Genomic DNA, 25263 nt, shown 5'->3' on the forward strand with positions numbered 1-25263 from the left:
TAAATTTCATGTTTTTGGCTTAAAATCCACAGAAGAGTCAAGCATTCCCCTCCTCAATCTCCTGAATTGAGTGTCATCCTTTTTGTTTTCCATGACCTTTTATTTGAGCTCTGGTTTTGTGGGTGTGCTTTATTTTGCTGCGTGTCACAGATCCTCCTCAGCACCCGTCCATCCTCACCTCCTCGTGTCGTCTGTGTGTTTACCTTCTGGGTTTGGTGTTCAGTGTATTTTTGAAGCCTTTATTTAATTTTCCATCCCGCTGGTGTCCTAGTGGCAGTGGTGTGATCTTGTGGGTGTGGTTCTGCTGGGCGTCCTTTCCTTCATTCTGTCACCGCCACAAACCTCACAGACGTAGTTTGTTTGGATTTATCTGCAGTGCATCATCCCATCATTAGTGTGTTTTTATAGCATCTGACCTTCTGTTGTTATTTTATAAGCAGTGTGACACTTGTAGCGATCAGTACGTCAGCATAAATGTGGATAGAAAGAAGGATCACATTTATGATGGTAAAAAGGTTCACTAAATTTTCATGTTAAGAAGTAACAGACTTGTGTAACGGCCTGTTAAGAGGCTGTCTTGTTAAGGAGCTGGTCTGTAGGTGTTGAGGATTAGAAGAAGAGGAGGGTAGAGCCGTGGTGAAGTGTACCTCCCTTTTTCTCTCCAGGGGCCGATGCCGGAGCAGCGGGCGGCTCACGCAGACAGCTACCGGCGGATCGGTGGACTCTAACACCGGCGCCTTTCCCTGCTCTTTCCTCTCTGTCCGTCCTGCTCTTCCTCTGCTGTGTGTGGAGCCAAAATCAGACAGTGGCGCATCCTTTCTGCATCCTTATAGGAGATGATGAACTTTGACACGGAGCCTGATTCAGAAGGCATGAATGTGTAGTTTTATTCTCTGCTGCTAGGTGGCAGAAAAACACTGAAGACGAGATTTTTCCCAATGGGATTTAGATTTAAAGACTTTTCAAGTGGAGTGTAGCATCTTTGAAAAGAGTACAGGGTTGTTTCTGGACTTTTCTGTGGAGTCTGATCTCTTTTGCACTCTGTGCATTAACGGTAACAAGCAGGGAATGTTTTAAATGCTTTTCCTCCATTGTTCTATGATGCACTTGTATCCATGATCAATGTGTAAAACAGGGTTTAAACCAACATCCTCAGAGGCTAAATCAAATGCAACAGCTTGCCTTATCATCAGGGAGTGTTAAAGGGCAGTTCCATGTTTTTTTTGTTTTGTTTTGGGGTTTTTTGCACCATTGCCCTTTTTTTAAACATATTTTGGGTCTGAATTATTTTTAAAAGCTTAAGGATTTGGAATCACTCTTGTAGATTTATGCACTATTGGCTGCAACGTAATCTTTCCCCATTCAAGTGTGTCTACTAAAAGTTCTTGTAATTGTCACTGAGAGGCTTAGATTTTTCTTTAAAGTCTCAAATAATATTATAATAAAGACCTCTGCAGAAAGAGATCAAATTGTTGTAGAACTTAATTCCATCAGCATTAAAAATCTGTCCCCAAAAAGCAAGAACATACAAGATATTTAAGTTACAATTAAAATATAGAGGAATTACCTACAAGGAAAAGAATCTACTTAAAAGTGGCAACAATTTCATATTTATCCATTAGAAGCCAAAACGAGATACAACCAAGAGTCAGTCTTCTTCGTTCTTCATAATAGTTTTTCTTTGTGGTTCTAAACTTTGCTGATCCAAAGAGCCAAATTAGTGATAAAATACCTTTGCAAGAGCCACAAAAAAACTGGTGGGTGTCTATATAAATACATATATCTTAGCTGTTCTCTTTCGTGCACATCAGATGGAAATATACAGACTAAAATATGGGTTGATGATTAAATTTGACAAGTAAAGCCTAACGTATAAATGTGGGAAACAAACTGATTGATGTGACTTGCAATGGATCATTTCTGATGTCCCATTTTTATGGTTTTCTTGGACTGTTCTTCCTAGTAAGACTTAAAACAGCCACAAACATTTCTCTTTTATAAGCCACCAAACTCTGCTAACAGAATCTGCAATTTTACCTCGTAGAACGTCAGTGTTGCTTATCAGCTGCTGCTTCAATCTGTTGGTTTATTTGTGCTTTATCATATTTCACAATTTTATTTTTAGTTCCAAATCTTAAAAGCTTAGCGCACTTCAGAATCACACAACTACACAAAGAAACCCACGAGTTGTGGCAGTAGAAGCAGCAACGACTGTTCTACTTTAAAAATGGCTTAAATGGAGTCTGGCAGGTTAAATTTAAGAGATTTAATGTTTATGGTTTTAAAAAATCTCTGAACAAACAGTCTCGTCTCTGTAGGGGTCCTTTTTGTAACGTCATCTTAGGACTAAACTTTCTGATATTTTTCAACTAATCAGATTTTAGCATCGGTGTTAGGAAAAAACTAAACGGTACCCAACTCTGCTTTTACAACCCACTGAAACAGGCCCAAAGACCCACTTTTGGGTCCACACCCACCAGTTGAGAACCACTGACCTACTCAACTTAACTTGGCTTTATTGGTGTAACATCTTACATGCATAAAAACTGCTTCACAAAGAAAATGACTTTAAAAGTAGATGATATAATTAGAAAATAAGTTGTTATATAAATTAAATAGATGCAGCAAAAGACACAAAAAAATCTAAAATAAAAGATAAACTGATAAGAATCAGTGTTAGTAAGACTAAATCAAAACTAAAGATTAAGCTGGAGGTAAAACAAAAGCCAAAACATTTAAATTAGGCTAAAAATCACCCCATATATTTGAGCCTTTCAGTGTTAAAATAAAAAATATGAACTTTTTGCGCACTTACCTAAAGTGGGGATGTGCTTTTTTAGTAAAATAAACATTTGAGAGTCATTGGTAGTTCTAAAAAGCTCATATTTTCAGACTTATCAGGATTTTCATTGTCTCTTAGCTTGACGCTAATACATAATGGAAATTTCCATTAACAGGCTAACAGACTTAGCATTAAGCCATTACAGTGATTTTAACCTATGAAACAATATATGTATAATAACTGATGTTAAACAAATCAGTCATTTAGTAAATCTTTTATTTAAAAATGTCCAGTTAAAATGATAGTTTCTTAAGTTAAGGGAAATTATTCCAGGTTTTTAGCACCTCTGCTGTCCGTTACACTACAGTCTGTTGTTTTTTTCCTTTCTTTTGTTGTGTGTTCCTGTCAGCAATGGGCTATAGAAAGCTCTTCAGTGTTCTTTGGATGGTAATTCCACTTTATAACCACACACTGGTAAACATACTAGGAAAAAATATTTAAAGATGGAATAAAAGTCTTATTAAAACTCTGTATTGTATATGCTAATAACTATTTGAATGTAAGAACATTGTTGTCCTTCATGTATTTGCCAGCAGGGGTTATGTTTCAGCCGTTATAGCCTGCTCTTAAGCTGCAAAGAAATCTACTGGAGCGATTCCAAACCTTTTCTTCATTTAGACCCCTAAATATTTTTTAAAAATGGGCCACAGTTTAAGAATACCAGAATTTTCCTTTAAACGGAGGCGGGATTAGTGCCTATCAGCCTTCTGGGCTGTTTCTAACAATCAACCAGATTCACCCTGTGATTATTGGGTGATGTTTCTGCCAGTGTCCTGTCAGAGTTTTCTAGAAAATCTCTAAATGAAGGTACAAATGTTCCTCTGTCTGTTTATGTCTGTATTTCTGACTCTGTGTAGTCGAATGTTTTAATATTGATGTTTTATGTTTGTGACTGTGTGCTGCCGTTTCCTCTGCTGCTGCTGCTGCACAACCAAAGTCAAACATCCTCTTGAATATTTTATCTGAAAAAAAGCAAACGTCACATTTTTTGAATGTTTATCTGGTATTTAAGCCCATAATATTTCTGTTATCATCATTAGTGAGCCATTGTATCATTTATTAAGTTTGTGTCATTTAGTGAGTCTCCTTTTTTGTTTCTTTTTGCACCATGTATAGATTTTATTTATTTTGTTATTTATAGTATTTGTTTTATTTATGCATTAAATTATTATTTTGTAGAGGTATCTTGAATCCAAGACATCCTTTTATACCTATTTATATTTATTTTTTTAGTAATTATCATCTAAGGCATGTATCAGAAAGCATTTTACTCTGACTAAAGATCAAATAAAGCTCTCAGCTCATTTAATCAAGCTCATCTCCCGTTTTCTCTCATGTTCTTAAGCTCAAAGAGGAAATAAAATAAAGTTTCATCCTGATTTTGTAGCGTTTTGTTGATGTCACGTACTGTCTTGTCAGCAGGATGAGAGGGAGAGGAAGATGAAGAAAATGGAGGAGCGAATGAGGGAAATTGAGCTGTCGCTGCGCAACGTCAAACTGCTGCTCAGAGAGAAAGTGGCTCAGCTCAAAGACCAGGTCAGTACACATTCTCAGCAGCAACACATGTCAAAAAAGCTGGGACAGGGCCATGTTTACTGTTGTGTAGCATCCTCTCTTCTTTTAACAACAGCCTGAGAACGTCTAGAAAGTAAGGAGACCAGTTGTTGGAGTTTGGGGAGAAAAATGTGGTCCCCTTCTTAGCTGATGTGGGATTGTTTTCTGTTTGTGAAAGTTCTGGATTTTTCTCCTGTGAGGCCATGGTGTTGTGATGGATGTGGTATGTGGTGTAGCATCGTCTTGCTGAAATAGTCAAAGCCTTCCCTGACAGAGACGTTGTCTAGATGGGAGCATAAGTTGCTCTAAAACCTCTCTACTTTTCCGCATTGATAGTTCTTTTCCAGGTGTGTAAGCTGCCCATGCCATAGGCACTAATGCAACCCCATACCATCAGAGATGCAGGCTTTAGAACTGAGCCAGGAGAACAAGCTGGATGCTCCCTCTCCTCTTAAGTCAGCAGGACACTGTGTCCGTGGCTCCAAAGAGGAATTTAAAATTTAGATTCATCTGACCACAGAACAGTTTTCCATTTAGCATCAGTCCATTTAAATGAGTTTGGCGTTTCTGGATCCTGTTCACATATGGCTTCTTCTCTCCATGACCCAGCTTTAACTGTCATTTGTGGATGGCACAGCCAGCTGTGTTGACAGACAATGATTTCTGGAAGTGTTCCTGACCCATGCAGTGATTTCCAGTACTGAATCATGCTTGTTTTTAATGCAGTGGCCCCTGAGGACCCCTTCAGCCTTGTCCCTTGCTCACAGAGATTTCTCCAGATTCTCTGAATCTTTTAATAATATTATGGACTGTAGCTGGTGGGAGATTCAAAGCCTTTGCAATTTTATGATGAGGAGCATTTTCTGAAATTGTTGCACAATTTTAAGATGTGTTTCTTTGAACCTTCATTAAATCTCCACCCATCTTTACTTCTGAGAGACTCTACCTCTTTAAAATGCCCCTTTTATACCCAGTCATGTTACAGACCTGTTGCCAATTTACCCAGTTAGTTGCAAAATGCTCCTCCAGCTGTTTTTCATTAGCACCACTTACTTTTCAAGCCTTTTTGTTACCATGTCCCTACTTTTTTACAGAGCGCCCCAACTTTTTTGGGATTGGGGTTGTCAGGTAGATTTCTTTAGCCCTTAAAATGCACTGTTACGGTCACAAAATGATCCTTGAAGGGAGTACGCAATCAGTGAGTCGACTGGAATTGACAGCAGTTTTGCAACCATTCTACACAACCACCCTATTAAGTAAATCTGTTCAACTGCACCTTTGCACAAGTATCTGATCAGCCGATCACATGGCACCAGCCAATGCATTTAAGCATGCAGGCATAGTCAAGACAGTGAACTAAAGTTCAAAAAGAGCATCAAAATAAGGACATAAGGGGATTTAAGTGACTTCATGAGTGCCAAATCCCTACCATTCTAGCGCTTTAGTGGAAATCAACACCGATCAGACCAGGCAATGTTCTTCCAGTTAGCAGTTTTGGGGAGTCTGTGTGAATTGTAGCCTCATATTCCTATTCCTTAACATTTTATACCTTCTTATCATACATGCATTCTAGGTTAAAAGAGGTCCATTTCTATAGGAGTGCATTTAATCTCTGAATGCAATAATGTGTTATGTATGCCTGATTAATCTCCTGCCTCTGCCTTTTTCAGCTGCACAAGAACGGCAAAGCAGATGTGTTGATCAATGATCTGTACGTGGAGAACTCCCAGCTGCTCAAAGCTCTGGAGATCACGGAGAAACGACACAAAATCGCTGAGAAGAAGAACTACCTGCTGGAGGAAAAGATCTCCAGCCTTAACAGGATAGTGCGAGAGCTCAACCCTGCACTGCCTTATCACTATTAACATTAAAAAGACTCTGGACAAGACCTGAAATAACCAAAGTCAACCTTAATCTGCTTTTTTAAGATTAATTTGTCATTTTTAAGTATTTTTCAAAGCTGTAGCTGCTATTCGTATTTTAACATTTCCTTTTACAGTTATGGACAAAAATATTGGCACCCCTGTAATTTTTCCAGAAAATACACCATTTCTCCCAGAAATTGTTGCAATTACAAATGTTTTTGGTATACACATGTTTATTTCCTTCATGTGCATTGGAACAACACATAAAAATCAGAAGAAAAAAGAAAAAAATTGACATAATTTTACACAAAACTCAGGATATCAGTTTGCAAAAGAAGAGTGGTCCAAAATTCCAGTTGAGAGGTGTAAGAAGCTCGTTGATGGTTATAGCAAGTGATTGGTTTCAGTTATTTTTTTCCTAGGTTGTGCAACCAAATATTAAGTTGAGGGTGCCAATAATTTTGTGTTGTTCCAATGCACATGAAGGAAATAAACATGTGTATACCAAAAACATTTGTTGATTGCAACAATTTCTGGGAGAAATGATGTATTTTCTGGAAAAATTCCAGGGGTGCCAATACTTTCGTCCATGACTGTATATACGTTTCCCTTATGAAGGAGAAAAGCAATACTGAAGTGCACTTTCTGTGTAAGTGTTTCTTTGTGCTGTCAGAGATTAACCGTGTTAATCTGTTTTTTCTTTGTCTTGGCCTTCTGCACACACGCCTGCTGTCAGGGCTGAGATCATGTAAACAGAAAAGTCAAACAACCCAGCAACATTTTGATGTTTGCTTTTTATAAAACTATCTGAAGTTATGTTAACTGTAAAACTGTATGTGCTATTTAAATGCAACAGATAAACTGCAATGTGTAAATTGATACTATTATGTATGAAGGACCTTTTCTTTGTGACTTCTGCAGCACTTAACAGGCTGAGCAGGGTAATGTTTTGTGAGTCAGGTGTCAATAAAATTTATCAATTGAGGGTTTTTTTTATTTCTTTCTGGTTTTAAATGATTTTCCAGAATTTTTAATCATTAATGTACTTTAAAAATTGTAGCACTTTTGTGCATATTTCTTTTAAAATCCTTCCATTGTTGTCCTGAGACGAAAATATAGTAAAGTTCAGATCTTGGGAAATTTTTAAAAAACCATGGGATTTTGTATACTCTCGACTGAGGGCTACCGTATATGTATTTTCCATTACTACTCTTCATGATCCATGTTCTCACAGGAGACTTTTTTTTAAACTAACCTATATTTGCATTAGACAAGAAATTACATCCACATACAAATGTATAACAATAACATTGGTAAAAAAAAAAAGCGCAGGATTGTGGTTATGGTTGCCCTGACGGTCAAATGCAAAAACATTTCACTAGATGCAAAAAAAACCCACCTCAGTTAGTGCTGCACAATTTGGTAATAATGTGCAATGGTGATTATAATTGAGAGTATTGTGAGAACAATATATAATGCATAAATGGTATGAGTCCACACAATTGGTCAGCAAGGAAAATACAGAGAATGATAGACGTGTGTATTTCTCCATTCGAAACATACAAATATAAAGTAGCATAAAAAAACACAGAATTTTCACAGTACTTTTTTTAAAACAACTTTTATTCCCCCCAAAAAAACCCTTTTTATGAAAATCAAGGTGCTTCTACATAGTGAAACTGTGGTCCTGATGTAAATGTTAAGGCCTTTCTGCAGGCATTTTTGAAAACTTTTACAGTACTACTTAATATAAAAATAATTGCAGCCTCTTATGCAACTATGTATTGCACAGTCTGACATCGAGATTGCAATTACAATGGGATTAACTGTGTGGCACTGATCTCAACAAATTCAAAGATAGTTAATGGAATTGATAAATATTTTATGAAACACAAGAAAATAAAAGTATTTCATTAAATAAATGTATATCCACCTTATTCCTGGGGCCGCTACTGTAAATCTGAATATGGGCGAAACTTCCAGTGCTAAGGCAGAAGTACATAATTACATGTAATTTAATACAGCAGCTAACGATGGATGCTAACTACGAACGAAAGTTGTTTGATAGAAATTCACCGCGGATTTGTAAATACTGATATATTTTTGAAATCACATGTTCACATTGTTTGTTTTGTAAGCTGTAAGTAAGTATATAAGGTGGATACTACATTTTTCCAGGGGATCTACTGCGATAAATGTGGTTGGAACTTCCCATAAAGTAGCAATAATAGCAAAACGCGATTCTTCCAGGGGGATTACTAAAGTTATTTAGCGTCAGCAGTGGTTGTTCTGAAATAAATATTTGCTGCAACAAATACTGCTTCATTTTTGTTAACTCAATAAAGTTAAATGAGCTGAATGTTTAAATAATATATTCTGTAATGCTCAGTACCTGGTGCTTCGGTCGTGGTAGTAATTATGTGACAAAGTTAAATATACGTCTTTAACAACAGTGTTTTAAACATGTCGTTCACTGTTTAAATGCATTTGGGATGTAATTCTTTCAATATTAATTCATCATTAATTCAAAACTTGGCATTTACCAAACTGAAGAGCTGACAACTTCAGTCATGGATGATTTTATTTAATATAATTCCCACATTTTAAGAGGGATTAGTTGGTGGAATAAGGATTTCAGCAACTTCAAAAACTAGAAATGTTATCTGAAGGTGGTGTCCAAACTCATTTAACAAAATGTGATCGTTTATAAATTATTACTATACTGATATGAAGCTAATAAAGTTAGCTAAATATGCTTGTCCGGGTTATCTGAGGTAATGTCATCACTTTGTACTCTTTAGTAAAGGGCAGAGAAATAATGATGTCGCAATTGAGGTGAAGCAGTTGAAAGTTACATATTTTAATGTCCAAATTGCTCTAAAAATCGGGTTTCACATCTCGTATTCAGTGCAAAGTCCCATTTAGATAGAAGGGATCAAAAGCTGCGCCCATATTTCACGCAAAGATCATGGGGACGAGGAGTAAGGTGGATATAATACATTAAAATGTAAAAACAATTGGTAAAACAAAATTATGCAGTGTTACAACATGGCCCATGTTGTTTCTTTTACAAAATGTTCTTGCATTTATGTAATTTGTGTTCAATTTTTAATGTATTTTTAACGGTTTATGAAATAGTTTTCCATTTTTTTTTTTTTAATTTAAATTCATCAAATCATCTTTTTATTTTTCTGCAGTGGACTCTCAGGGCCACCGTACCACTTAGATTGGTAATTATCAACTACTTAGCCAGGTTTAATGGAATTAAATGAAGAAGGCAGAAAATGGTTAAAGCTAAATAAAATTGAATTTATTAGATATTCCTCTAATTTTACATTTTTCATCTAATAAGTGTCCCATTCTTCTTCTCCATTCATGTATTTGTTTGGGATTGTTACAGTATGGAAAGTAGGATTTTGAAAGTAGGTTTGGTGGTTTTTTAATTATTATTATTATTAAAGTGTTGTCAGCATTAGTGGAAATGGATGTAGAAGGAGGCAGGACCGTACAGGAACCGCTCCCAGTGAGGATGTTCTCTGGGAGAGCAGCGGTGCCCAGAAAGGTCTGGACCAGCGGAGGGAGGAGGACTCATCTGTTAGCTACAGTTAGCTGGCTAACTAGCTGCTAGCCGGCTAATCAGAAGCTAAAAAAATGTTTACTCTCCGCGCTGTGAAAGCTGAACGGGATGGTTGCAGAGTCGAGGAGACGTACCATGACATTACAGAGCCGCGTTGTTGATGTGTCCGAGCCTTGAGTTATGCTCTCACGAAAGAAAAGTAAAAACGAAGCGTCAAAACCAGCCGAGGTACACGGGAAATATGTGAAGAAGGAAACGTCGCCGCTCCTCAGAAGTAAGCGCAACAAGTGGTTAGCCAGCTAGCTAGGGGCTAGCATCAACGTAGCATGATAGCGTTAAAGTGTCAAGAAGTTTTAACTGAAGAGAGTAACCCGGGTAAAGTTAATTTATGAAGGCAGAACGCTACATTAACGTTGCTCTAAAGCTTATAGACTAACAGTATTTATGTTTTTCAACGATAACCACGTAACTTGGTAACTAAGTTAGCATCGTTAGCTATATGGTCAGACGTTAGCTGCAAGGCTAGGGGAAAGTTGAGATAACGGTTAATAATCAGTTTATGGCATGGGAAATAACAATTTGACTCGGTAAAAGTTTATATTAGCACTTCATTTACTGCAGTTATACTCCAAGAACTCTTACTTGCTATTTTACATTTGTACATTGATTTAAAGCGACGGCTGTTTCCATCTGTTTTGGTTTATTTATGTCATTATAGCATTTATAATTAACTCTTTATAGATACCGTGTTACCACATTTTTTTAATCCGGATGCATGGATGAGTAAATCTCTTATATTTATTATAATTTAAATATTTCTGGCCTTATATCCCCTTACTCTAGTACAATGTGTAGTATATCACTGGAATATTTTGTATTTAATAAATCTAGTTTATATCTTGTATGTTAATGCTTGCATTATTTACAAAAGCACTGGCAAGGCTTGAGTTCCCCTACGAATTAGTAAAATATTCCTGATTCTGATTCAGAGTTATTCATGGAAAATTGATCAATACTGTGAGTCATATAGCTCTCCAGAATATCCTTTAAAAACCACATCAGACACGTTAAAAGTTAGACACACTTACAAAACTCCCCAATGTTTGACTCTTAGATAAGTCTTAAAACAGAAGAGTTGCTTGAGGAGATTTAAAAGATGAAACTAATTTAGTTGCACGGTTCAGGCTCTCTAACAGAGGTCAAAGTCAGCTTTAGTCTTTAGGACGGTCTGTGGAACAAATTCAAGGGCCTTGAGGATCTTTGGCTGCTTTCCGGTTTATAAACAGAAGATTAGCCGTATAGCAGAGAAACATGATCCCTGTGTGCTTAAACTATTTGAAAAAATCGATTTGATATATGAGTAAAGGCTGTAGAAGCTAAGTCAAGCAAATTTCTCCTTTTTAAAGACACGTCAAAACTCTTGGTACAACATTTCGGTGTGTGGTTTATTTATGATTAAGGCTGGTATTTCCAGAGTTACCATTGTCCAAATGAGAAGAAAAAAATGACATGATCCAGGGCTTTTCACACACATATGGGGCAGTTTATTTTGTTAACTAAAACTGTGAGTGAAAAATCTAATGGGACTGCCTTTTTCCATAAAGACTAGGCTCAGAATGGCTTGAAGTAGATTTTTGATGATTAAAAAACTCAGACTAAAGGCAGTTTAAACTTTTATCAAGAAGACTAAAACAAGACTGACATTGGACTTTAAAATCCATAATTTTGCTTGACTCAAAATTAATGTATATCAGTATTTTAATCAGTGTAGTTCATATTAATTTAACTGTTTATAGTGCTCTATAATGAGTGTTTTACATGTGTATAACTTGTACAGTTCAACTGGTTTAGTTAGTTCAAAGAAACTAAATGCTGTGACTAACAGTTGTGACTAAAATGACAGGACTTTAAAGGTCTAAAACTGCACTGAAATGTTTTTCATTTTTCATTGACTAGAGCTAGACTAAAGCTATAAAGGCTAGAAATGCTCGATATATGATTTTGTATTTACCTGATGTGCTGATATTTACACATTTTCGCCGATACTGATATTCAACTACGTCAGACTTAAAACTACCGTCATTAAAACACACAGTTTAAAGTTTGGGGATGGACAAATTAACATATTTCAGTCCTTAAAACCCACTTCAAAATATAAGGTATCATGATGAATAAAGAATAAGACTTCTGCTTATGTAGGTCTGTTGGTCCAGCTTAAAACTCCACTAACCTGTTTGTTTGTGAGGCTGGTATTTACAGCTGATATAGTGGGATTTTTAGGCCAAAATATCAGTTGTAAATAGCAGCAGAAATGTTCATGTCTACTGCTACTGATAACATGTCGATCTCATCATGCACCTCAGTTAAAATGTGACTAAAACCAAAACGTATTTCCAACAAAAGACTGACTAAATTAAAATAGCTTCCAGAAAAACTGATATAACTGATTCAATGTTTAAAAAAAAAAAAAACTGTCGCCAGAGGGATTTATATTTACCACTTCAAACACTTCAAGACTTCGAGTGTAAAACCTAGGTCACAGAACTTTCATAACAGCTAAACATAATAAAAGTTGCTCTTAGTAATCCGATTAGGTTCATTAGGTCTTCCAATTTGACTTTCCAAAGACTGACCTTTTTATAAGAATTTCCAGTATAATAAAATTTGATTCCACCAAAATAAGGAGGTTGGTTTTGTGTTTAAGGAGTGAGTAAACATTTTGAAACTAAAATAACCTGATGTAAAGTTGATACGCTTCTTAAATGAATCTAAAATGTGCAGGAAAAGCGGGTGACTAGTTAACTTTAAACTGACAGCTTCCACTTCATGAAAGCCTTGTGATTGTTGACACATTTCTGAGCAAGAGAAGGAATGCACATCTCTGTTAAAAGGTCATGCTACTGTCAGAGGCAACTCCTAAAACCCTGTTCAGTTGAAAAACGTTAGATGATAAGTGCAAAGAATTAAAGTTAATTTTATAAAAACTATTCATACTTTGGAATTGTCAGATCACTCTATAATAATGTACTACACATTGCAGCAAAGTTTTTTGTGTTGTATCTGCAATAGTCCTCTGAAATGTCATGCCTAAATGGATTTCTAGGGTAAAAGGACTGCTAAAGTGGACACTGGCATCGATCTCGAGCATGGGTGCCTATTTAAACAACTCCTGTGTTTGCTTGTATTTCTGCTGCACCACAGTGTTGGTTGGCATTGATGGTTGTTCTTGCTTCTTTTACTTTGCTGCAGATCTTATGCCCTCATTCATCCGTCATGGACCTACTATTCCCCGACGAGCAGAGGTCCCCCTGCCGGACATGGGGCCCTCTGCCTACCCTGTGCCGCCCAACAGGGAGCCTGTGGTGTCTCGCAACAAGAGCTTTCTCCGCGCCCCTGTGCAGAGGCCTCCTCATGAGGTGGCCCGCAGAGAGAGCCACCGCATGTCTGCACCTCCATACCTGCCCCGCAGCCTGGGAGACCTGCCCCATGAGTATGGGGGCTCCTCACAGTCTTTTCTCACAGACGTGAGCCCCATGTCTGAGAACGGGGATGCTGCCCGGTATTATTACCCCTCTGAACCGTACTTTGACAACCAGCAGCACCAACAGCAGCGGCAGCAGCCCAGGAGGGTCCCAGACCGCTTTCCCGAGGACTATAGATACTATGAGCACAATGAACACAACTTCCAAAGACTTCCCCGACAGCACACTCCTCCAGCTCCAAGCAGACCACCTTCAGGTAAAAATGAAGTGTTATCTACCCCATAAATGATTCAGTACTGTTATTTAGCAAAGAGAACAGTGGAATGGTGACAAAAGGCTTTGACAACATGAATGTAGTCACTCATTTTTTATTCTACATTGAATAACATCTTTGTTTTCATTGCATGGTTTTGTTGCACCTCAATATAATGACAATAAAGCCTCATCATAGCATTTACATTTAGAAAATTCTGCAAAGTGCCCTAACAATGAGGAAAACATGAAGAATTAAATAATGACATGCATTTAAATTCTCTAAAAGATTCTTTCACACATTTTAATATGTATAATTTTTATTTAGACTAACATAAGCTTAGCTTGGCCTTAGAAGGGGGGTCTCCTCACAAAAAAATAGAACTCCTCAATTAAAATAAGAATGATTCATCATCTGTTTTGTCTCTAGCACCTTGTTTGGAGTCAAGTTAAAGGACCACGAGGAGTTCTGCATTCTCACCTCTGTTTGCTCAATCTTTCTGCTGGTAAACTGGCAATTTTCAGACCGCTCCCAGTCAAATGTGTCAGCATCAGGCGGCTCAGTTCTATGAATCATCTGTATGCGTGGGTGCTGCTTTCTCTAACATCATATTATAGACGTTAATGCTAATACGGGTTCTGTGGAGCATTCATCGCCTCTAGTCAGCTGACAGTTTTCTGACAGAGGCAGCTGCTCATTTGTATGTGGAGTATCAAAACATGCATGTCTATTTTAAAGGGGTTTTTTTTACCTTTCATTAAGGAAAAATACATTTTACTTGCAGCTGTGTGAAATTTATGCTTTAATGTCTTCTCTTTCTTTAATAACACAAAATCACAAGTAGCACTTCAAAAAAAAATCACCAATTACCTATTCCTTCCCCTTAAATTGACAACTGTCCAATCATAGCATAACAATGCTTCTTGGTAATAAATCTTATACTGTTGGAAAGCCTGTTTATTCCCCTTTTAAATGATGCCACATTTGTAAGGATTATGCATTTGTGGGATGAGCAGCAGAGCTGAGTATGTGGGTTGCACCCTTGAAAAATGTGCCAAATCTTCTCTGCCAATGCCAAACAGCTTATTTTGCTGTTGCTATTGACTCTTGTTTTGAGCTTCTGGTACTCCCAGGTGCTGCCAAACAGGTGCCTTATTAGCAGCATCTGTGAGCATGGGCCCTGCTACAGTGGTCAGTAGATGTCTGCTTCAAGAATCGGCATGCCATGTTTGGCTGATCTGGATAGGGCCCGTCGGTTGGGCAACTTCAAGCTGGTGTTCAGCAAAACCAACTTGCAGCATTGTTTGGAGTGAACCCTAGTACCATCTCCAAACTGAAGGCCAAGTTCCATGTAACGGGGAATGTCAGAGACAGACCAGGAAGTGGGCATACCAAGAAGACAACACCCCAAGAATACTGTTTTCTCACCCTGTCAACAAGACCTCTATCCTCCAAGATGACAACGCTCCCCCCACAGAGCGGGGTTTATCAGAGACTACCTCCAGAATTTGGGAGTGGAGAGGATGGGACGTCCTGCCAGCAGTCCTGACCTTAACCCCACTGACCACTTGTGGGATCAGCTTGGGCGTGCTGTTCGTGCCAGAGTGACCAACACAACTACGTTGGCTGACTTGCGACAAATGCTGGTTGAAGAATGGGATGCCATCCCACAGCAGTGTGTGACAAGGCTGGTGACCAGCATGAGGAGGAGGAGCCAGGCTGTTGTGGCTGTGTATGGTGCTTCCACAAGTTACTGAGGCTCCTGTTTGTTAAATGAATAAATTGTTAAATTGTCAGTATGTCTTGTTTCTTCAGACTTCAGTCATCCAATCCATCAAACATCCAACAAGAGTCAACGGCAGAATCAGCTGTTTGGCATTGGCAGAGAAGATTTGGCACATTTTCCATGAGCCCAACCCACATACTCAGCTCTGCTGCTCATCCCACAAATGCATGATCCTTACAAATGTGGCATCATTTAAAAGGGTGATAAACAGGCTTTCCAACGGTATAAGATTTATTACCAAGAAGCATTGTTACAACAAAGAAATAATGTACCAAACACAAATTGCCTTACTTTTTGTGTTAAGTTTAGATAAAAATCAGAAGCCTGTAGGAAGTAATGAGTAAATTTCTATTCGTATCTCTGACGCATTCAGTATTGACATCCATGTATCTTTTTCAAAGTTGATTTTAACAAAAACCTGCAAACCCGGAAGCCTTTTTAAAAAGCACTTATTGCTATGTTACTGTTAGAAAGTACAGGACATGGTCTTCGTTCTGCAAAAATCTGACCAATGTTTGAGTAATGATCAGTATAGTTGAAACCAGTAATGGAGATCCTGATATTGCTTAAAATGTGTGTATTGGTGTTGGTGAGTACATGTTTGTGCACTGTTCCAACACTGTTTTGTTTAACTTTATATTCTGCTTCACTTAGCCATGCTGTATGTTAGCTTTATAAAAGAAATTAATTCTTCTTCAGTGCTCGAAAACGCTGCTTGCACAAGCTACCGTTTTTTTGAACAGCGAAGAAGAACCAAAGAAAAGACCCTCTGCAGCAGCAAATTAAGAGCATGGCCTTCATTATTCTCTTTATGTATTTGTGGTGGTGCAGGTTATTAAAGGGAAAATATCATTTGAACCAAAAATTACGGCTTCTTACATTTTTTCTCTTAAAGCCAGCTGTTGTGCCGTCTCATTTGACGCTATCCATGCCTTCTAACCCTTATGGAAGCATTTCTAGTGAGGCTTAAGTTTCCCAGGGACTTTAAAGATTCCATCTTCACTTCTTGCTTTGTCATCTGTGCATGCTTAAACACGTGAATAGCTCATAAAGGAGAGAAAGGGAGATAGAGAGCCTGTGATGTGGCCCTCTGTGGCACTGTTATTGTAATATTCAGCAGTTAAACCCACATATTAACAGGGAAAACAACTTTAAGGGTCACAGGGAGGCTTCTGTATTGAGCCATGTTCTGGGTTCACTGTAGGGCTAAAATAATGTGCCAGTTTTCCACAGCAGAGTCAGTCCAGAGAGTTCACACTGGTCTCAGATCGGTACTCAGTTCTGGTATCAGAATTAGAAAAGAAAAAATGGTATTGGAACGTCTGTAGTCCCTTCAGTATTTACCGAGGAAAACCTTAAATGTTGGGGAAATATACTGAAATGATTATCTTATACTGACCTAATTATAATAAAGTACTATTGTGTCACAGCTGTCTACATCTAGGGCTGTCAAACTTTCAGTTCTCATATTTTGCCTGTGCCATATGTTCCCGTTTATGTGATTTTTATGACTGATAGTATCAGAAAGGGCCTCAACTTAAAGATGGCATCACCTCTTTTGAAAAGGTGCAAGAAAACGTTGTCAGACACTTTGAAATTGCAGGAAACTGTTAATCTTGTCCACGTTTTATGCAGTTAAGACAGTTTACAGGAGTTTGCCTATTGTTTCATAAAATCAAGAAATTAGTTCCCTCATGTTTGGTGCCTAGGACTTCTACTTTTGTTGCTGTGGTGTTAAAAATGTGTTGATACTGTTTGATTTGAGCTTGAATCAAATCACAGTTAAAAACTCTGGCCTGGTGACACCCAATCATAGCGTCTATAGTCTTAGCTTTCTTTTGGGAATTTCCTGTGATGCACTGAGTTTTAGGTCTGCAGCGATTGTGGCTCTTTGCCATGTCTCTGAGGAAAAGGCCAGTGATGATGATGATGATGAGGTGGTGGAGGAGGCGGCGGCGTGCATTTCTGCAGAGCACTCGCACATTCCATCTCTTCACTCAGCAGCTGGCAAAGAGCTCCAGCTCTGTTGCTGTCACTCTTGTGTAGAATTTATCAGATTGTAGCGGCCATTTTGCTGAGATCCTTCATTCCCTTTCACGCTCTTCCGTGTTTTCAACTCTCTGCTGGTCCCTGCAGACTCACTGGCTTTGAGTCATGATATTTGTCACTATGTTTAACTCATCCACACAGCTGTTGGCGCCACATTCCTGTCTGACATTACTCTCTAGTAAAAGTGCAGGAAATCGCTCTGCTGTCAAAGCTTTTGGGAGTTCAGTGTGTTTTTCTCTTTCTCTGCCTCGCTGCCCAAACCGAACAACACTCCCATTTCCTACAATTCATCCAACAGTGTCAGTCAGAATAAGATGCTATTTCATACCACATAACCATATAACACCATAAATTAAGGGTGCCACTGTTTTTCAAGTTCATGAGTGGATTTGAAATTCAAATATTTCACTGGGATCTCATGTGTGAAGAAGAATCAGAAATATTTTATTTGTCCTGGGAGGAATTTGGTCATTACAGTAACATTAAAACTGTTAGAAGTTTAGAATAGCAATAAAAATATATGGCTAGAAAGTAATATAAAAATGCCATCTAGATAGGGGTAAGCAACATGTCCTAAAGAGCAGTACTAGAGCAAATAAGATATGTAAATCTAAATTAAGTCCCCGTCTACATTGGAATTGTGAAATGTGTTCTACTCATTAGCAAAAACTGTGCTGTTTTCTACAGTCTTCACATACTTTCAGACCCATAAAATGCCATTTTTGTGCAACAGAAAAGCCAAAATCCAACATAAAGTTTCTTTTGTTACCTGGAATAATTGTTGTTTTATTAGCCTTCCTAAAATCTAAATAGTTGAGTTATAGTAATTGAACCCTGGACAATTTGACCAATAAATAAAGGAGCTGTAGAGGCTAAAACTGTTTGTGAATCAGGCTGTAAACATGTATTTTTGCTGTAAAAAAAACTTAGCATTTTAATAAAAGGTTACCAAGGATTCCTTGACTAAAGCCATCAGCCTCATTTGGACACACCAGTTGCAGTTTTTGTCTCTTTCACTTTGACTTAATTTGCTGCAGCAAAGGTTGCTGCCTGGTGTTTAGTGAATCTAAACAAACTGTTAGACCATATAGTTTACATAGTTTATTTTTGGAAAAATATAGCAAGGGTGGTCCAGATATGAGTACACTCTACTCAAAGTCCAGTCCATTTGATTGGTTTAAACCCCAGCACACTGGACTCAGGCAACATGCCAAAGTCCGCTTGAAGAGATGGGCATCATTTATGAGGACTGAGGCAAGGCATGCTGGAGATGTGAATGCAACCATGCCCAAGTACTTCGTACAGTGAATCCATCTTCTTCCCCTTATCCGGGGTCGGGTCGCCGCGACAGCGGGCAAAGCAAGTCAACCCAGACATCCCTCTCCCCCGCAACACTTTGCATTTCCTCCTGAGGGATTCCAAAGTGCTCCCAGGCCAGAAGGGCTGTATAATCCAGCAAGTTCTGGGTCTGCCTTGGGGTCTCCTCTCAGTAGGATGTGCCCTGAAGCCCTCCATCTCCTTTCAGCGTGAAGGGGCAGTGGCTCTACTTCCAGATCCTTCCAGATGTCCGAGCTCCTCACCCTATCCCAAAGGCTGAGCCCAGCCACTCTCCTGAGGAATCTCATTTTGACCGCTTGTATCCGAGATCTCATTCTTCGGTCATTACCCAGAGTTCATGACAACAGGTGAGGGTTGGGACATGTATTCACCAGTACATCGAAAGCTTTGCCTTTTGGCTGAGCTCCCTCTTCATCACGATGGTACGCTACAGTGCCTGCAGAACTGCTGACACTCTTCAAAAGCCGTGGTATCTTCACAGCACGGGCCTATTTCTTCTTCTGAGCTGCATGATAGATGTACATGTAGGAAGATGTCGTTAGTGTCTTTAAAAACAATAAAAAATTCAAACTAGCCTTTAGGATGGATGCAATTGTCCATATGGAGCATAAACTAATGTTGACCTGAGTGGTTGTCTTGGCTGTTTCTTTTACTTTTGCTGCTTGGTGGTTTTGCACAACAACTTCATGCATACCCGCACCTTTTGTATCAGATTGCATGCAGAGGTCTGCTTGGGAACAGAATGGTGTTACTGTGAACGCAACCCTGCAGGGGAGAGGGGAGGAAGAGGAGCAATCACACCCTGCGTGGTGCAAGACAACCATGTCTGATATGAAAATGCTTAAAGAGAATTGTTGTAACTGCTGTTTATCCCATGCTGAGCTCAGTTCAAAGATCAGACCTCCTGCAGTATGAACAAATCCTAAAGATCTGTTCATGCATCTGAAGAGAACTTGTCTATTCCTCTGTCTCCTGCATGGTCTGTTTTCAAATCAGTGACCTTTTTTAAATACTGGACATTCCTCTCCTTTAAACCACACTTTCCCACACATGCTGATCTTCTGAATTTTCCCTGAATATTTCTCATTTCCCAGCGGTGTTGTGTGCAGCCAGCTGTTTCTCTGCATGTTTGGAGTGACATCCCTGCCTCTGTGACTCTAAAGAGAAATGTTTGTTTTCCATCAGGCATAGGTCGAATCCAGGCCAAGTCCCTTGGGAACCTCTCCAGTCTGACGGGAGAGGACGTCCCACTTCCTGCCGGCTGGACTGTCGACTGGACAATCCGAGGCAGGAAGTACTACATCGACCACAACACTAACACCACACACTGGAGCCACCCTCTGGAGAGGGAGGGGCTCCCTCCAGGCTGGGAGAAGGTGGAGTCGGCCGAATTTGGGGTCTACTACGTGGATCACATCAACAAGAGGGCTCAGTATCGTCACCCCTGTGCTCCTAGGTAAATCATGAAGTAGAAATTAGTGTATTGCAGTGGTTTATCTCAGTTCTCTTTCATGCTTTTGGTCCCCTTTTCACTATGGCAGTGAAATGGAAAATAACAAGTGGGGGAGGATTAAGGATCTAGTATGTTGCTGATAATATGTACACCAGAATTACAGATTCAAACAGCAACACCCCAACATGAATGTCACTGCAACAAGGGAAAAAGACTATGTAGAGTAGCTTCTTTTGGCATTTAAGCAGCCTTTTTGTAGTAATCCTGAGCAATCGGAAACAATTTTAAACCTCTAATAAATACTATATGACCTCCATCTGTTTCAGCGTCCCTCGCTATGATCAGCCTCCTCCTTTACCGCCCCCTGTCACCTATCAGCCACGTCCTGCAGAGAGGAACCAGCCGGTTCTGGTACCAGCAAACCCGTACCACACAGCAGAGATCCCCGACTGGCTGCAGGTGTACGCCCGGGCCCCGCTTAAGTGAGTGATTTAATTCCAGCAACTAGTGAAGATTTAATTTATTAATGGCTTGATCTAGAAAATTAGAACTCACCCTGACTGATAATTAAGGTTTTTGTCGTGCTTAATGGTACAACAAAACCAAAGTTTGGCTTGTTTTTATAAATGAATTCAAGCTGGTGCAGCTTCTACTATTGAGGTCCTTGAAATCGAATGGAATCTAGAGACAAATGTGTCCTAAAGGAGTCTGGATGGAGATTATTGGCTCTTTGTATCATGATCATGAACTTGGGAATTGAACTGAAATAGATTTTACAACACAAGGAGAAGATTTTGAACAAAATTAAAAACATATTTTTAAGGGAGAAAATTCTATGAGTATGAGACATGATGCACCACATCCTGGCCTGATGGCGCTTTAGTGCAGTGCCCCATATCTAGGAAAAGCTAAGCCCTCCCAAGACCCATTGGGAAAATTAAATGTCAATTTTAATTGTTTTCGTTGAAAAAAATCCCAACATACACAATAAAGAGGATCTGTTAATTTTTAAGAAACAAACTCAACATTTTAAAGTCTAAAAAGTTGTTAATTACAAGAAAGAAAATGGTTGTTGTTTTTTTTGTCTTTAAAAGTTGCAAATTTCCTCTAACCAAAGCTTTGAATTTTTGAGACTATAAAGTCCAAATCCAACCACTGTTTTCATCTTTCTTGACATTTTTGAGTTTGTGGTGTCCAAATTTAGGCCTTTTGAAACATCGAAACGTCAAGTTTCTTCTTGTAAATTTCTGACTTTTTGAACCCTGGAGTTCTGAGTTTGATACTTGTAAATATACGACTTTAAAATCTCTGAAAATTTATTTTTTCCAAAAATGTTGATGTTTTGACACAAAAATGAACTGATCCTTTTCTTTCTTTCTTTCTTTTTTTTATTATTATTATTTTTTTAAGACGTATTTTTGGGCATTTTCTGCCTTTATTTTATAGAGGAGGACAGAGGATCAAGTCAGAAATGGGGAAGAGAGCGGGGAGAGACGTGCAGCAAAGGGCCACAGGCCTGATTCAAACCCGGGCTACCCATGTTTATGGGTTTCATCTTAAACCACTAACCCATCTGCGCACCCCTGATTCTTTTCATTCTTTTCAGCTTTTAGGTGGGCCCTAATACATTATGTTTCAGTGTTTTAAAAAATATATACAGTGCTTGACAAATTTATTAGACCACCTGTCATATTTGTCTCAGAGACCATCCAGCACCATGAAGTGCTTTAATGCGGACTCTTTCATTTTCAGTGAGCTCTCCACATTTTACCATTTTGAACAGGAATGAGGAATTTCAAACGGAATTCACCTTTTTATACCCAAATTTGAAGCCGGCTCCCTGGGCTTCTCTGAGAAGTCAGAATTTAATCAAGCATAATATTCAACCACTAAAATGATTTTTTCTGTTCAGGAATGCCAGTAAATAACTATAATTTGACATATTAATCAAGAAAAAATAATGTGCTTTACTGTTTTTTCAGGTTTTTTTGTAAATCAGTAAATTTGAAAATTCATGGATAACAATAATAATTATATTTTAGTATTAAAAATATCATTTGGGTTAAAGAGCTTCTACATATTGGTGTATTAACCATTGCAGAAACATAAAAAATGATTTTGGTTTTACCAATGCTGTTAATTTAAGACAGATATAGCATAAACCTTACTTTGGGTGGTGGTCTAATACATTTGCTAAGCACTGTATGTACATCTAAATGTGACAAGGTGAGAGCAGACAGGGTCCTGCGCCTTCCCTGAGATCTTTGGCGCCCCCCTTAGGGGTGCCCAGACCCCAGGCTGGGAACCACTGCTCTAGTGACATCCCAGTAAACATATAGTGGAAACACTGGTGACTCTTTCAGAGTTAAAGGGATTAAAGTGGCTGAAATCTGTTCCCTGTGCGTCAGGTACGACCACATCCTGAAGTGGGAGTTGTTCCAGCTGGCAGACTTGGACACGTATCAGGGCATGCTGAAGCTGCTCTTCATGAAGGAGCTGGAGCACATCGTCAAATCGTACGAGGCGTACCGGCAGGCGCTGCTGTCGGAGGTGGAGGCTCGTAAGCAGAGGCAGCAGTGGTACGCCCAGCAGCAGCCCAACAAGAACTTCATGGGGAACATGTGAAGAGTTTATGTTCCCTGCTGGAACGGCTCGCTGCCACACCTCTCTGAGGTCTCCGCTGCTTAGGAGTGGTCGGGGTTTCCTTTGAAATCGTCGCTCCTAATTGCCTCTTTACCAAAACACATCTGTGCCTTTGCTTGATCCAAATATATCAGCCAAGAAGTCATACATGCATCGACGAGGAGGGGTGGGGTTTCTCCTCTTTATGTGACACTGAATCATGAATGAGCATGACTGAAAAAAAAAAAAAAAAAAACACTCCAATGAAGAAAATGAACCTACAGCGAACCACATGTAGAGCCAGAGAACTCTGTTTATACGACTGAGCTGAACAGAGTCTGAACACTACAGATATTTGTCCAAATCCTCCTGAGACTGTGCCTTTGGACTCAAATTAAACGCAGCATTTCAACGATGTCTGCTCATGTTTTATACACACCAGCTACCCGCGCCATCCTGTCCTGTGGGAGAAAACGACAGGCAGCTTCTTCTCATGTTTGAAATATATTTCCTCTTTGCTTTGTTACCCTCATAAACTGAAACCGCACACTTCAACATTAAACAGAAAGTGTGCATTTTTGTATTTTATGACCTCTTTATATGACAATCCATCAAAACTTTCACAGATATTTATATGAAAGGAAAGAAGCATCAAGTTTGATGCGGCGGTTTGAGCATCTCTTGGCATTACTGTAAGTCAGGAATATTCTTATTTTATGTGTGATCGAGTGTGTGAATGAAACGAATAAGCTACTGGAACTGTAACACTAAAAATACAAAAAGTTTGCCAAATAAGTGCAATTCAGCTTCTTCTTTACAATATTTCTGAATATTTCTTGCTTTGGTAATGCCTTTTTTATGAACTGACGTTGGGATGAGGAGCAGGTTCTTGTAAATATATTCCGCTGATCACCAGTCGATCAGTTTGAGCTAATCAGAAATGTTTTTATAATGGAGATTATGTTTAGTATGGAAGCCTGAGGGGGACATGCATACATATTCCTATATACTCCTGTGTTTAGGAATAATTTACAGCTGTTTTCTGTTAGTGTTTATACAATCTTTTGCTTACTTATCCCAGAATGAGAAGCCTAGAAACAGAGAAAACAGCTGAAATTATCCTGTTATCACAGGAAAACTGACATTTCTGTAAGTTAAGAAAAGCTGGCAACAATCTAGACCATCGATTCCCAACCCTGAGAGGAGGCAAGGCTCTGTCTGCTCTCAGGTCATCTTATTTGCAATTGTTCACAAAAAAAAAAAAATATTGACAGTGATACTGAGCCTGTGGCTTTTGAGACACATTCAGCTCTTTTTTTGACCAGTTGTGGGTTGAATTTTTCTCAGGATTAATAAAGTATTAATCTGGGTCTTTCAAGACTTGCTTGGAAAACATAATCTCCCTGAGAATATGTAAAAAAAAAAAAAAAAAACACGGTCATCAGAAATTCTTTATATCAAGCAGCATCAGTAAATTTATTCCCCACACATAGACAGTTGGTTTTAGTTGCCAAATTTAGATGTCAACATTTATTTTTTTGTCCTTAAGCCATATATTATGACCATAATTTCTGCACAACCGAGCGGGTATCTCTTTAAAGTTCATCTGTTGTGCTGCAAAATGCTAATAATTTTCCACAGCTGTTTCCTGCTGATGCTATCGTTGTGATAGCACCGTCATCAATGAGCCTCCACACACTGACCCTATGTTGTGAAAATGCAATATCTTGCAGACTTTTATTTTAGGGAATCACGTTGGGAATCGTTGCACAGATTGACTCGACCTGACTAGTCTTGGTTGCTGTCTCTTTCTATCAATTTAAACACCAGGGGCAGAAAAGATAAATGCTTTATTTTAAAAAAAAAATCACAGCAGAATAAATTTGTGTTTTAATTTGGGAGACCAAGACATTTCTCTAAAGGGCTGCTGATCCGGTAATAGTGGAATATATTTACCAGGAACCCCTCTTCATCGAGTCTTCAAAGATGCAAACGTCTCGATCACATCTTTTCATCAGTTTGTACATATCTGAGTTTGTGGATATCAAATACAGGACAAAAGCAATAAAGTCTGCAGTGAAGAAAAATGAACGTCTGACTCTGAAATTGATGCTTTTTAGTGCTTTTAAATCTTAAACCAAGGGTGTCCAAACTATGACCCTGATTTTCATTTAAATTGCTCCACAGCTAATTCTGAAAACAACATGAAGAGTGTTTAAAGAAATAACTCCAAGTCTTGTATTATTAATTTGGTCCAACTTTATTTAGTATTTTCTTGAAACTGAATCTACGTGTCTGAAACAGTGTTAGCTTGACTCCCAGGTGAAGAAGAGTTGACTGAAGTGGCAATGGATGAACGAGGGCTGCTCCAGGAACAACTCTTTGAATCTAACATAAAACCCATCAGTGCATTTTTAGTTTTTTAAACTGATTCAACCCTCT

At 38.7% G+C, this 25263-nt stretch overlaps 2 protein-coding genes across 5 annotated transcripts in view; both read left to right on the plus strand.

Moving 5' to 3' along the window:
* nin (ninein (GSK3B interacting protein)) overlaps positions 1–6445 on the plus strand; it is a 47168-nt gene extending 40723 nt beyond the window's left edge. For 2 of the 4 annotated variants that reach the window (XM_041812733.1, XM_041812734.1), the window contains exons 25-26: positions 4262–4378; positions 6067–6445. In XM_041812733.1, the coding sequence (XP_041668667.1) occupies positions 4262–4378; positions 6067–6261 (312 nt within the window). In that variant the 3' untranslated portion in view covers positions 6262–6445. Of the gene's footprint in view, positions 1–665; positions 4156–4261; positions 4379–6066 lie in introns of those variants that run through there. The other 2 variants (XM_041812736.1, XM_041812737.1) reach the window with 2 other exon arrangements.
* Positions 6446–9829: 3384 nt separating this feature from the next.
* Positions 9830–24901, plus strand: sav1 (salvador family WW domain containing protein 1). Its single transcript, XM_041812823.1, has 5 exons — positions 9830–10112; positions 13088–13576; positions 19932–20202; positions 20526–20681; positions 22608–24901. Exons 1-5 carry the CDS (start codon positions 10019–10021, stop codon positions 22822–22824), a joined length of 1227 nt encoding a protein of 408 aa, XP_041668757.1. The 5' UTR covers positions 9830–10018; the 3' UTR covers positions 22825–24901.
* Positions 24902–25263: the final 362 nt, after the last annotated feature.

This window comes from Cheilinus undulatus, linkage group 18, assembly GCF_018320785.1.
Source record: "Cheilinus undulatus linkage group 18, ASM1832078v1, whole genome shotgun sequence".
Taxonomy (NCBI): Eukaryota; Metazoa; Chordata; class Actinopteri; order Labriformes; family Labridae; genus Cheilinus; species Cheilinus undulatus.